The 14,935-nt window shown below is 39.6% G+C and overlaps 1 protein-coding gene and 1 pseudogene across 1 annotated transcript in view; one reads left to right on the top strand and one right to left on the bottom strand.

Annotated features, from left to right (window-relative positions):
• The window catches only part of DOK5 (docking protein 5), a 186,759-nt gene extending 174,564 nt beyond the window's left edge, over nucleotides 1-12,195 (bottom strand). The window contains exon 1 of the mRNA XM_007532952.3: nucleotides 11,701-12,195. Within this exon, the coding sequence (XP_007533014.1) occupies nucleotides 11,701-11,766 (66 nt within the window). The 5' untranslated portion in view covers nucleotides 11,767-12,195. The remainder of the gene's footprint in view (nucleotides 1-11,700) is intronic.
• Nucleotides 5,557-6,170, top strand: LOC103122342 (large ribosomal subunit protein eL15-like; annotated as a pseudogene).
• Nucleotides 12,196-14,935: the final 2,740 nt, after the last annotated feature.

Here is a 14,935-nt window from a genome sequence, read left to right as displayed (position 1 = left end):
GGCTATACTGAATATGTACAGACTGATTTTCTCATTATTATTCCATAAGCAATATAGCAGCTTTTCACACAGCATTTATATCATAGTACTGTGCATAATACTTGAAATGTATAGAAGGATGTAAATAGATCATATAGAAACGCTATATACCATTTTATATAAAGGATCTAAATATCCACTAATCTCTGTGGATACCAGGTACTAGAGAAACTGCTATACCTATGTAATATTAGCATGTGATGAATTTATTCTAGTTCCATGATTTCCATGTTATGATTATAACTTGGTTGTATTCACAGTCAAAAGCATACATTGGACCACTGGGGAGCTGGGGCTACAGAGCAGCAGCAGCTGTGTTTCTCTCCTCTCCTCTCCCTGGTCAACTAGGAATACCAAAAGAAATCATCTGGGACCACAGCAAGGCAGGAATAGAACAACTTTAGGAACCCACCAAACCACCAGTGAATGTAAACACTTGTATCTCATGGACAGAGAGGAACCTAAGGAGAGATTGAGCAGCTGGTAACAGTTTACCAGTTGAGGCACCACCTACAGTCTGCCTTACCAACAAAAAGACTGCTGAAGGGAGGAGAAGACTCCCCTAAGACTAACCAAATGCAATTGTGAGTCTCCATTGTTACTGCCCTCAGAGGCTGGAGCACCAGAGGGGAAAGCCTGTGCTGACATCTGGGAACAGAGAACTGACCAAGAAACTCAGGAAAAGAGATACACCTCCATGGCCTACCATTGCTATATAGTGCAAGCCTTTCCACATTGTTCTGCAGATGAGAACATGGTGAATAAATGCCTCAGAACCTACAGACCAAAAACTGGACTTGTTTAGAAACTCACAGGGCCCAGCAGTGAGACCTGGCTTGTCAGAGAAGCTGTATTGAGCCTGGAGTGTTAGATCCTTGGGATGTGGGAGTCTTTTTGCATAACCACTGTGCTATCTCTCCCCCACCCTACTTTATCTCTTGGTCAGGAGTCAGTAATTAAGCTAAGAAGCCTACTTATAGTTTAAAAGCCCTCAGCCTCCCATAGCCTACAGGGAAGAAAAAAAACAAAAGAGGCTGTTAGCAGCCTCTGTGCTCCAACTCAGGGATGGAAACAATATTGAAACAACTGTTAATTTCCGCAACTGTGAGCCCTTTAAGTACTTTACTTAGGCACAAGTCAATCCAGGCAAGAGTGATCAGTAATTTGAAAAATACTGAGAAAGGGACCTCATAACACACTATATAGAATGGTTAAAACAAGAAGAAGAAATGTTAGAGAAACGAACCAAAACAAGAGTCCAGCTAAAAGCCCCCCAAAGGGAGAAACACACAACAGTGAGGTCAACATCCAAATGCTTGTTAAGGAAATAGTCACAGGAATGAGTAAAGAGTTTGAAAGAATTGTCAACAGAAATGTAAAACCAAAAAATGAGACTCTAGAAGAAAACACTAATTATCTCAAGGTTATTAGAGAGCTGAAAGCTGAAATAGCTGAGATAAGAACACAACTAGCTGAACAAGCTAAAACAGAATCAGAACATGGTAACAAAATAGACGAGCTCCAGAAAACAGTACAGGGGAGAGAGAATAGAATAAATGAGGCTGAAGACAGAATTAGCAAGAACAAGGATGAATTAGAGACAACTAGAAAAAGAAGTAAGAGATCTCAAGAAGAGATTAAGAGATACTGAAAACAACAACAAAGACCTATGGGATGATTTACCAGAGGAAGAAAGAGAGGGAGGGGAAGAAAGCATTCTTCAAGATATAATAGCTGAGACCTTCTCTAGTCTAGACAAAATAAAAGACATAAGGGTTCAAGAAGCCCAGAGGGTCCCAACAGAATTAACCCAGACTACAAGACACCAAGACACATCATATTTACAATGGAAAGGAATTAGGATAAAGAAAGGATCCTGAAGGCTGCAAGAAAAAGGATCCTGAAGGCTGCAAGAGAAAAACAGAGTCACCTACAGAGGAAAACCCATAAGATTAGCAGCAGATTTCTCCACACAAACACCACAGGCCAGAAGAGAATGGAAAGATAGCTATCAAGTGCTCAATGAGAAAGGTTTTCAACCAAGACAACTGTATCCTGCTAGACTGTCATCAGACTAGATGGAGTAATAAAAACCTTCTCAGACAAGCAACAGTTGAAAGAATCAACTATCACCAAGTCTACCCTGAAAGAAGTTTTGAAAGGTCTCCTATAAACAGTCAGACAACCATAAATATGCCATATATAAGAACACTCTAACAATCTACAATAATGGTGTTAAATATCTTGATATATGATATCAATAAATGTCAGTGACATTTGTTATTAATTAATTCATTAAGAAATGTCAATGACAAAATTCTAGCCAACCTGATACAGCAGTATATTAAAAAGATTGTTAATCATGACCAAGGGGGTTTCATCCCAGGAATGCAAGGTTGGTTTAATATACGTAAATCAATCAACATGATCCAACACATCAATAAAAGCAAGACCAAAAACCACATGGTCATATCAACAGATGCAGAGAATGCCTTTGACAAAATCCAACACCCCTTTATGATCAAAACATTACAAAAAATAGAAATAGATGGAAAATTCCTCAATATAGTGGAGTCTATATATAGCAAACCTAACGCCAACATCATACTCAATGGTGGAAAACTGGAATCATTTCTCCTCAGATCAGGTATCAGCAACAAATGCTGGAGAGGTTATGGCATCAAAGGAACTCTCCTGCACTGCTGGTGGGAATGTAAATTGGTCCAAGCCCTGTGAAGAGCAGTATGGAGAACTCTCAGAAGACTAGAAATGGACCTAATCTATGATCCTGTAATTCCTCTCCTGGGGATATATCCTAAGAAGCCTAACACTCCTATCCAAACGAACTTGAGCATACCTATGTTCTTAGCAGCACAACTTGTAATAGCCAAAACCTGGAAGCAGCCCAGGTGTCCAACAACAGATGAGTGGCTGAGCAAGTTGTGGTATATATACACAATGGACTACTTACTACTCAGCTATTATAAATGGTGACTTCACCATTTTCAGCCAATCTTGGATGGACCTTGAAAATATTATGTTAAGTGAAATAAGTCAGAAACAGGAGGAAGAATATGGGATGATCTCACTCTTGGGTAGAAGTTGAAAAACAAGATCAGAAGAGAAAACACAGGTAGAACCTGAACTGGAGTTGGTGTGTTGCACCAAAATAAAAGAATCTGGTGTGGATGGAGAGGAGAGTACAGGTCCAAAAAGGATGACAGAGGGCCTAGTGGGGATTGTATTGTTATATGGAAAACTGAGAAATGTTATGTATGTACTAACTATTATATTTACTGTTGAATGTAAAACATTAATCCCACAATAAAAAAATTAAAAAAAAAACATACATTGATGATAATATATCAATCCAAAACCCCAAATGAAATGTGAAAGCCTCTTTAGCATACCAGCCTAGGTAAATGAGAAAGAAAAAATATTCCTTCCTAAAATCTGGACATTAACAAACGAGTTTTCTAGCTCATTCTCTTTCATCCAAGAAAAATGCCCCCAAATTAATAGCAATACCTATTAATTTTGGAGTTATAGTTAACACACTCAAACCCAAGTTACTCAGAGTATTCTTTTGTCCCCAATATCTCTATTGTTTATGTAAGGATACCAGAAAATCTTACAAAGGCCTATACCTATTTCTAGTATCAGGTCTAAGTAGTAGTTGTGCTTTCCAATTATTTCACAGATACTAATTTTGGTTTCCTAAATAAAGAGCAAGTATTTTTGTGGATAAGAAAGACAATAACAATAGAAAAATATAAGGTTTATTGTTCTTTAATCCCATTAGAAGACAGTGGTAATACACACTGATTGGGTTTCTACTGTGTCAAATATTGTTCTAAATTTTTTGCAAGGACTATTAGGTGGGTATTATGAGTCTCCTATTTTTGCAGAAGTTGAAGGCTTACAAAAGTCAAATAACTCACAAAGGTCACATATTCAGTCACTGAATTATGTCAAAGCCTATGTCCTCAATACAGTATAAAATGATGGAGCCGTTAATTAATTAATCCATTCACTTAATAGCAGTCTAGAAAGACAGTAACAGGGAAAATAGTGGACAGATTAAGAAATGCTTAGAAGGGGTTGAATAGTGGTATATCAGGTTGAGTGAGCACAATACTATGCACTAAGAGCCATGTTCAAGTCTCTAGTTTCTACCTTCAGTGGGGTAGCTTCACAAGCTATGAAGTAGGATTGCAGATGTCTTTCTTTCCCTCTCTCTCTACTCCCTCCTCAATTCCTATCTGTTCTATCAAATTAAATAAACATGTAAGTAGTTTAAAAGAAAGAAAAGAAAAATAAATGTTTTGACTGTAGAACCCTGGTGGTAAATTTTACATAGCAAGTAAAGAACAAGAAAGCAAGGATGACTTCCATGTCTTCAGTTATGTGTGTGCATGATGGCAGATAGCAAAGACAGGAAACTTAAGGGGGAGGTCTCTTCTTTATTAAGTGCCCTTTGTTGTGAGCACTGTTTCTGATACTGGGATTCAACTATAATTTAGACATAGAAAATTCCCAGCCTTCATGGAGCCTCATATGCAACTTGATGGATGAAAGCAAGGACTGAGTAAACAAACCAATAAATAAAGGGGCCATAATCATGAGGGCGGGGGAAGTGTAAAGGAACATAAGGGGAGGGAGAGGGAAGAAATAAAAATAAAGTGTCTAAAAAGCCTCAGTGACAAGATGGAAACTGAAGAAAGGTGAAAGGAGGAGAGGAAGTCAGTCATTGCAAGCACAGAGTACAGCATTTTGAGCAAAGGGTGATGAGTTTCTAGGTCAGTAGAAGACCTGAGATCTTGTTGTAAGGTTATCACTCTGAAGTGCATAGAAGGACACTGATGGTCTGTTCAGTCAGAAAGACAAATACGAAATTCATTGAACTATTACAGAGAGGACATGATGGAGGCTTGGCCCAAAGTGACAGAGTGATGTGAGAAAAAGTTGTATTCAATGTATACTTCAAAATAAAGTCAACAAGAACTCTCAACGGATTGTTTGAGAGGGTGGTGATAAAAGATGGAAAAATAGCAGAGGTTTGATTATTTGCTGCTTGCTTATTTGCTTGTTCTTGGCTGAATTATCTTTTTTTAAGATTTTATTTATTAATGAGAAAGATCAGAGGAAAGAAAGAACCAGACATCACTCTGGTACATGTGCTGCCAGGGACTGAACTCAGGACCTCAATGCTTGAAAGTCCAGTGCTTAATCTACTACACCACCTCCTGGACCACTGGCTGACTTATTTTTACCCAGACAACTAAAATTTTGGGGCCTTCAATGACTGAGATACAAACTCCATAAAAAGTGAGTTTGAATAAAAATCAAGAATTTTGATGCATTAAAGTTTGGAAATCTGTTAGAAACCCAGGGAGAGATATGGACTGGAGAGAAGAGATCCTTGAAAGACTAGAGCATAGAGACAGAGATGCTACTTATATGTGAATAATTAAAAGATGTACATAGGGTCTGGCGGCAGTCATCAGGTAAGCCAAGATGGGTGCTTATAAGTATATCCAGGAGCTATGGAGGAAGAAGCAGTTGGATGTGATCTGCTTTCATCTCAAGGTGCACTGTTGGCAACCCCGCCCACCCCCTGGGCCAGATAAAGCCCACAGGCTGGGCTCCAAGGCCAAGCAAAGTTATGTTATATAACGAATTCCTGTCTGAGCTGGTGGCCCCAAACATCCAATTCCAAAGGATGCAATCAATGGCAAGCCTGTCCATCGTGGTGCTAACCAGCTAAAGTTTGCACGGAGCCTTCAGTCTGTTGCTGAGGAGTCAGCTACATGCCACTGTGAGTATCTGAGAGTACTGAATTTTTACTGGGTGGGTGAAGACACCACAGACAAGTTCTTTGAGGTTATCCTCACTGATCCAGTCCATAAAGCTATCAGAAGAAATCCCAACATCCAATGGATCACCAAACCAGTCCACAAGCACAGGGAGATGCCGGGGCTGACATCCACAGGCCACAGTGGCCTTGGAAAGGACCACTAGTTCCGCCACATTATTGGTGGTTCTTGCCGTGCAGCTTGGAGAAGGCGCAGTACTCTATAGCTCCACCGTTACCGCTAATAAGTATTGTTTGTGTAAAAAAAAAAAAAAAAAAAAAAGCTTATCTAATAAACAATTTAGGACAGTCGTGTCTGCTTAAAGGTGTTCTTTACTTGTTAAAAATTAGTGTGCAGGGAGTCGGGCGATAGCACAGCAGATTAAGCACAGGTGGCACAAAGCGCCAGGGACAGCATAAAGATCCCGGTTCGAGCCCCCCGGCTTTCCATCTGCAGGGGAGTTGCTTCACAAGTAGTGAAGCAGTTCTGTAGGTGTCTATCTTTCTCTCCTTCTCTCTGTCTTTCCCTCCTCTCTCCATTACTCTTTGTCCTATCCAACAACAATGACATCAATAACAACAACAATAATAACTATAACAATAAAAATAACAAGGGCAACAAAAGGGAATAAATAAATATTAAAATAAATAAATAAATGATAAAAATTAGTCTGTAACTGAAAGCATTGTCAAATTATTAAAGTTCAAATTGCAATAATATTTGGAGACTTTAACTGGTGTTTATCTTGTTTCTAATAATAAAATATACCTTCTGTCTTTGTTTTGTTTTATTAGGGAGTTCCGTCAGTGTTTAGGATGCTGTCTGGTAGCATAGGTGTAACATCCTAAGGAGTGCAGAAACTAGCCCTGATTTATTTGTTGGTGCATATGATGAAACCTACAGCTTTATTAGAGTGATGCAGTGTCCTGCTGGTTTACCCTTAGGTGGCTTTTTGTGGGAGGTCACTTGGTGAGAACAGTCACTTAAATTAGGTTTTGCTTGGAGATTTTTTTGTATTTAATTAAATACAAAAATTAAATGTATTTATTTATTTACAAGGGTCTGCATTTTTACATTTAGTTCAAGCATTCCATCTATTTCTTGCTTGTGAAAGTTTGAAGTCACTGGTTGAGAGTTCTAATCTCCACAGTACCATTGGAGTAATAAAAGGTGAAAGCTCCAGGGTCAGTGCTATGATTTAATAGGATATGGGAAGTCCTAGCTTTTGTGTGAACTGATATGTATACTGGTGTTTACTGAAACTCACGGGGATTTTTATATTAAATGAGATTAAGTATTGTAAACTGACAGTGTCAAACAAAATTTATTGGGTCTACCCCCATTGTCCTTTCCCATAGAGTTATGAAAATAGTAACATAAGTGTTTCCAGTCTCACTATAAGTGTTATGTGCAGTTATTCTTAACTACATTCGAATAGCCAAACTCCTACCATTCCAAAAATTAGCCAAACTATCAACTGTCCAATTTAACATTACTTAAACATACTGAGTTGGATTCTGTTGGCATCTCATCTAGTAAATTAGAATTCTGTTTTAAAGGAGAATCTGTAGGAAGTAGGTATTTCCCAAGTCTTCACCAGCCCTGGGGTTGTTAATTTAAAAAGATTAATTTTTTTTTGGAAAGTTCATCTGCTAGGTGTCCTTAAAATATTTTTCCCCTTTTGCAGTCTTAATGACTCAGTTAAATAATGTCCAGAAAAATCTGTAGTAGGGTTATTAAATTTGAGACCTAAATTTCTTTTCACTCAGTTTCTTTTTCTTAACTATTTTTATTTATTTATTGTTGGATTGAGACAGAGAGAAACTGAGAGTGACAGGGGAGATGGATATATATATATATATATATATATATATATATATATATATGGAGAGAGAGAGAGACAGCCAGCCCTAGAGACACCTGCAACCCTGCTTTGCCACTCATGAAGCTGTCTCCTCACAGGTGGGTACAGGGGCTTGAACCTGGGTCCTCACATACTGGAATGTGTGCACTTAACCAAGTGCATCACAGCCTGGCCCCTACACTCAGTTTCTTAGACCATATATTTTGATTGTGTGTTGAGGTTGTTCAGCTAAAGAAATAAAAGTCTCAGGAGTTGGGCGGTAGCTCAGCAGGTTAAACTCACAAAGCGCAAGAACCAGCGTAAGGGTTACGGTTGGAAGCCCCAGCTCCCCACCTGCAAAGGAGTAGCTTCATAAGCAATGAAGCAGGTCTACAGGTGTGTATCTTTCTCTCTGCCTCTCTGTCTTCTTCTCGTCTCTCATTTCTCTCTGTTCTATCCAACAAGGACGACATCAATAATAACTACAACAATAAAACAGCAAGGGCAACGAAAGGGGATAAATAAATATAAAAAAAGAAAAAAATGTTTTATTAAACTAAAAAAAGGTGTACATAGATGCTATTTGAGTTTAAACTCTGAGACTCACACTGTAAACAAGTCATGGCAATTACTGATTAGGAAATTCCACAGTTAAGAAAGACACCAACTGAGGGCAGATATATGGCACTCTCAAACAGCATTCAGGTGAATAATGTGCTAATTGCCTGATTTCCCATTCACATAATAAGTGTTAGTGTTTTTTTTGTGGGTTAACCAGATAATTGTATATGGATGGTCCTCTTATATTCCTATAACCCTTCCATAGTAACATGCACATTCCTGAATATTAGTCCCAAGGCATAGCTTCGACCACTTTGAAACAATAGAGAATATAGTGGGAAACAAAAATGTGAAGACTTTTGAGTTAAATGTACTGAATTTCATTAAACTATTTGATGTGTAGAGAAAAAAAGTAAATCTGTGTGTAGTTATTCTAATCATTTGAACTACTGAAGATCTCAACTAAAAATATTTTTTCTGTGCCCCATTTGCATGGGGATAATCTTAGAATGTTGGATTTCCTGTTGGACAACTATATGTATGAGTGTAAACATTTATATGTATATATAATCTGTCAAAGCTTCAACAAATAAAAAACATCTACAGATGCTTTTTTAAACACTTATTTCTAGATACTTCTTAATAAAAATATAAATTCCTCCATGGATTCCCCCAACTCATTTTCCAAAGAAGCAATACCATCAGAATCAATGTTGTGTATTTTCATTGCATTTTCACAGCTATTATCATAGTCACTGTTCCCAACATAATCAAATAGAGCCTACTGTACAGGCTAGAAAACTGAGGTCATAGCACCAAGGGATATAGAACTAATAAAGAAACAGAAGTTGTCCTTTTCTCTCTTCTAACAAATTAGAGGAAGCATTCCTTGGAACAACAGCTGCTTACTATGAAATGCTGTTTTCTTGTTTAATTTTAAACCCTTCCAAACATGGTTCTAATCCACAGACACATGGCTGAATTCCGTTAATAAAACCACTATGCCATATTAGTTCCTAAGCAGGCGTATGAATTGCAAAAATCACACTTCACTCTTTAGTTCAATGTTCATTCCAACATGCCACTTAACTGAGTACCTACTCCATCCAGATCAGACCTATTGCCCTACCTCTTTTCCAAATTTATGCATGTCCTATGCTATATGCAACCTTGATTAATACCACTAACATTTCTTACTTTGAACAGATGTATTCCTATGCTAGTTCCCTAAAGTATTCTTCACCATTTTTAACAGCCTCCATTCAAACTTTCATTTGTTGTGTTTCCCAACAACTATGTAATCAAACTCCTTAGTTTATGAAAATAGGTTATACCATAACAGTGCTTTTTAAAAAAAAAAATGATTATAAACCAATGTTAACAAGTAAAACCAGATTTGTTTAACTATAATTTTGAATGTTCCCCTCATTAGCATCAAGTCATTCAACATATTTTCTGAAACTTATCTGAATTAACACAGATGAAATAAGCATATCCTTAGAAAATATACTATACCCAAAGTACTGAAAAATAGGAAAGGAATGCAAACTAAAGTATATTTCTTTTCTTCTGCTTCAAATCTGTGTTCACGAAATTGACACGTTATAAACTATATTGTGCCAGATGTATATTATAGTAAAATAATCTCAATTACTATAAACTTGAAAGTTATGGTAACTAGTCTCTCAAATGAATCACCATGTGTCACAATTTGGCATAAATTCCGATCCTCATGAATAATTCACATTTTGTGAATTAATAATGCATGTGCTCTTCCTGCTGGAATGCTCTCTAACACAGAATGGATTTCTCTTATCAATTTCCTCAATTGACATGATGGAGTAAATCTAAAATTAGAATGGTGTTTTTAATGTTCCCTTTAAAATTAGACTATATGGCTAGCCCATAATTTATCAAAAATATGAAGTTTTTTATACTTCTTGCCATTTTGCATGTCTCACTTGGTTAAATGCCCCAACAATAGTTGTCCCTGCTTATGAGAATATTTTCATAGCAAGAAGTATAATCAAGGAAATATAGGTAGAAATTATTGGGATTAGTTAGTTCTGCTACATTTGTCCCTAATTATATACTTATATACTCACAAAAACCTTAACATAATTACTAAAACATGGTAACCAGCAGGGAAAAGACAACAAAAGACCAAAACAAAATCAGGCAAGAGTTTTAATAATTACAGATGTTCCCCTACAACCAGGCTTCCATCCCTGTTTACCACTGTAAAACTTCCTCTCAATTTTCATAAAGTTAATCTGACATAAAAAGTCCAAGAGACTAAAAAAAAAAAAAAAAGCTGCCAATGACATGTATTTGTAGAGTAAGATATTCAATTCATCACCATAACTCTATTCCTTATGAGGTCATCCCACGTCATTACTGATATTATTGCTTCAGGTATCAATAAACTTCCACACACTCAGACAATAAAAATAGCAACACTAGACATAAGACAAAAAGAGATCGTTTAAATAATTTTTTAAAAGCATTCCAGTATCTCCCCCTCTACCCCCAAGAATTACTTCACTCCAGCTAGAGAAAAAAGAATGAGTTTTCTCATAAGTCCTATCAATGAAAAACGTCTGACAATGAGAGGGAAAGGAAATTTAACTGAGCAGTCCTTCCAGTGTCAACATCTGTCCTCTTCAAGTAGCCTCAGTTCCATTCATTCATTCATTCATTCATTATTTCAGTAAATATTTAGGAAGCACTTGCTTTGTGCTTGGTATTACGTTCTATCATAAATAATCTTCTAGTAGGTTTCCACTGTGTATTTTAGAAACAGGAAAACCACTATCCGGGCTAAAGATGATGAAAAAAATAAGATCTGGTTATCCTCCCCAACTTGGCTGGCTGCTGGCCAACACCTGAGGTAGATGTGGATCACTGTCTAGGACCCTAGGAGACCTTTCATTTGGCATAAGCTTCACCCTTGGATCAAGGGTCACTGACCTTTTTCACCAAGAGCATATGGCCTCTTTCCATCCTCTGGAAAAGTTAAGTTGGCTACCAGTAGTAGGGAGAGGGAAACTGGGGGCATCCAGGAAGCTCAGCACCTCTGTCTGGCTTTCTCAGTTTCTAACTCCCATGGCTACCAAGAAATATTTATTTCCAGGAGATGGGCTCCAGTGGCCACTGAAGCTGAACACGCGGCCACCCTCAGAAAGCCAAGTCATCCGTGATAAAGATAGATACATTACATACCTAGACCTATCCTTACAGTGGCAGCCCAGAAGAGGCAGATTTCGGCGGAGAAAGCCACCACGCAATAGAGAAGCATGCTGCCAGGGAACCTCCTTCCACCCTCCTGGGATGCTGCCTAAGGAGGAAGACAATCGAACTGGCAGAGAAAAAGAAAGGCCCCATACGTGGCTCCATACGTACCCCTAGGCGTCTGCTCCGGATCCTCACATACCCTTGCTTCACTATGTCATTAAAATTGGAAGCCATCCCGGACAGCCGGTAGACCCCCCCACCCTCACCTAAGCGCAGGCACTCTTCTGTGGCTTTGAGTAAGACTGAGGGCTGGGTCCAGAGAAGGAGTTAGGGTGCGGGGTGGGAGGGTGAGGGGAGGGACGAGGAAGTTGAAGCGGTGAAGCTTCTTCGGCTGCGGCTTGGCGTGGCTTTAGAAAGCGCACATCACTTTCGCCGTCCTCAAACCCAGAAAGTGGGCGGCAGGCTTGCAGACACTTTGGGGGAGCGCAGAGAGCTCAGCGCCGCGAGGCGAGGTTGGAGCGCCCGCGTCAGCTGACTCATCAGCCGGCCTGCCAGGAGGAGGAGCAGCGGCTGCTCAGGGATCCAGCCCGGCCTCCTCCACGGACTCCAGAGGAGGAGGAGGTGGAGGAGGAGGAGGTTTAGAAGGAGGCGGAGGAGAAAGGAGAGGTTGGGACGAAGAGGAGGAGCAGAGCAGCTCCCAATGTTTGGCTGTGGCCACAAGCAGGCTGATGCACTTAAATGAGCTCATATTCTTCCCCTCTTGTCCCACCCACCTGGCCCGACCTGCTTCCCCTTCCGATCCTCCCCCCCCCCCCCCACTTCCCAAACCCTGAGAAAGGCCCAGTCCACCCCCACAGAGAGCCTGCTTCCATCTCTCACAGCTCAGCTCCCATGCCTTGTTTTAGGAGAGGAAAATTCACCCCGCCTTCTTTCAACCCCTGTACCCTTCTTTTCTCCTAAAAGAACTGATTTTTACCTCTGCTTATGCTTGTGTCAGGGGAGGTCATGTTGCTATGGTTTGCTTTGACCTTGGCATAGGAGGGGAGGAATAATGCCAAGGATTAAGCTGTGTGCTTCCTCTGGTTTCCTTGGCATCCAGGATCCAACCCTTGGTCTCCTTTGCCACAGTTTCTTTCTTTTTTTCCTGTTTTCCCTTTTGAATGTTAGTTTCCCAAAGACTTTTAAATGTGTGCACTCCAGAAGCTTGATTCTCAAAGCCAATTGTAACTCTAAGCCCTTTAAACTCTCTTGTACCTTATGAAGTAGGGCCACCCTCACTTATGTAAAAACCTGAATCAAATTTAAGCCTCCATGATCTGGTAATAGAACCAACCTGCTTAAACCACTAGGGAACACTGCCTATAAAATAAAATTGAATAATGTTTTACTTTAGCCAACTCTAATTGTACTACTCTCCTTGAACATGCTTGTGTTGATAGCCACATTTATTTGGCAAAAGTCTGTTAGCTACTATTCTGATCCTGAAGTACAGAATTAAAAGATTTGGCTCCTGTATAGGGGTAGGCTTGAAGGGATGTGTGTGACACATTTTACTGTTAAATACTACTTCTACTCTTTTTGAATGATGCCTTGGGAAAGAAAGACTACTAGCTGGTATCTAATGAAGACTTTTCTAGTCATTTGCACTAGTTACAAAGATGAAGATCAGGGGCTACGCGGTGATGTACCTGGTTAATTCATTACAGTGCACAAGAACCCAGGTTCAAGCCTCTGGTTCAGACCTTTGGGAGTGGAGGGACAAAGCTTCATGAGTGGTGAAGCAGGTCTGCAGGTGTCTCTCTGCCTACTGCCCTTTCTGTCTCCCCTCCTCTCTCAATTTCTCTCTACATATACCCAATAAATAAATAAATAATATTTTTAAAAGGCAAAGACATCAGAAATTTGATAATTCTTGTTCATTGGTAGTGGGCCAAAGGAATCTGAGTGAACTTTGGTCTAAATTATTGAGAAAAGGACACTTTTATATGTCATATAGCTTGAATAGATGACATTTTTTTAATTTATTTTTTATTTAAGAAAGGATAAATTAACAAAACCATAGGGTAGGAGGGGTACAACTCCATACAATTCCCACCACCCAATCTCCATATCCCATCCCCTCCCCTGATAGCTTTCCTATTCTCTATCCCTCTGGGAGCATGGACCCAGGGTCCTTGTGGGTTGCAAAAGGTGGAAGGTCTGGCTTCTGTAATTGCTTCCCCGCTGAACATGGACGTTGACTGGTTGATCCATACTCCCAGTCTGCCTCTCTCTTTCCCTAGTAGGGTGGGTCTCTGGGGAAACAGAGCTCCAGGACACATTGGTGGGGTCTCCAGGGAAGCCTGGCTGGCATCCTGATGGCATCTGGAACCTGGTGGCTGAAAAGAAAGTTAACATACAAAGCCAAACAAATTGTTGAGCAATCATGGACCCAAAGCTTGGAATAGTGGAGAGGAAGTGTTAGGGGAGTACTCACTGCAAACTCTAGTGTACTTCTGCTTTCAGGTATATATTTTGCAGTAGTTTATGGATACGTGTGAACATATGCTCTCTCTCACAGAAACTGGTGTATATCTAGGTTTTGGGACTTTGTTAGAAAGTGAACCACCTGGGATGGAATTAGAGAATACTATGAAAGGAAAGGTCTCACCCGAGTAATGAAGCTGAAGGGTTGTCATTCCACACGTGATGTCTCTGGACACAGTCTGAGCTGAAGCATGTTGAGGTGGCAATCATTGTGTTGATTAGGTTGTGATCGGCAGATGCAATATTATTTGATATGGATTGGGAGAGGCATGCAGGAAAGTGGGCCCTATCCTAAGGTTCCAGGACTGGGGGAAATATAGGCTCTATAGTGGAGATGTGAGGTTCCTGTTGTCTTAGGGTTCAAAAAGACAATGGATAGTTAATGTTATCATCACATTATTTAGTGATTGGGTTAACTTTGAAAAGTCCTTTTGTTAGAGTTTGCTGTATAGTACCCAGTATCTTGTATGTAGCTGTGCCATTGGTTGCTTCTGATCTACTTGGTCTAGGCTTTTGAGAGAGTCCGCATATCAAATACACAGCCTATATATTAAAAAGACTCAGTCTGTGTTTTAAAAACAGATTTCATGCTCAGGCAAAAAAAAAAAAAAAAAACACTAGTATAGCCAAAGGCCCTTTGGAATACAACTAAAATATGATGACTAGCTATCTACAAAATGGAGGGGCCCCAACTTTTCATCTGCACTATTCCAGTCTTTAGGTCCATGATTGGTCAACAATTTGTTTCACTTTGTATGTTAACTCTCTTTTCAGCCACCAGGTTCCAGATGCCACCAGGATGCCGACCAGACTTCCCTGGACAGACTACCCCACCAATGTGTCCTGGAGCTCTGCTTCCCCAGAGCTCTTCCCCACT

Source organism: Erinaceus europaeus, chromosome 1, assembly GCF_950295315.1.
Source record: "Erinaceus europaeus chromosome 1, mEriEur2.1, whole genome shotgun sequence".
Taxonomy (NCBI): domain Eukaryota; kingdom Metazoa; phylum Chordata; class Mammalia; order Eulipotyphla; family Erinaceidae; genus Erinaceus; species Erinaceus europaeus.
Note: the sequence above shows the minus strand (reverse complement) of the source record. Positions and strands in the feature narration are given on the sequence as shown.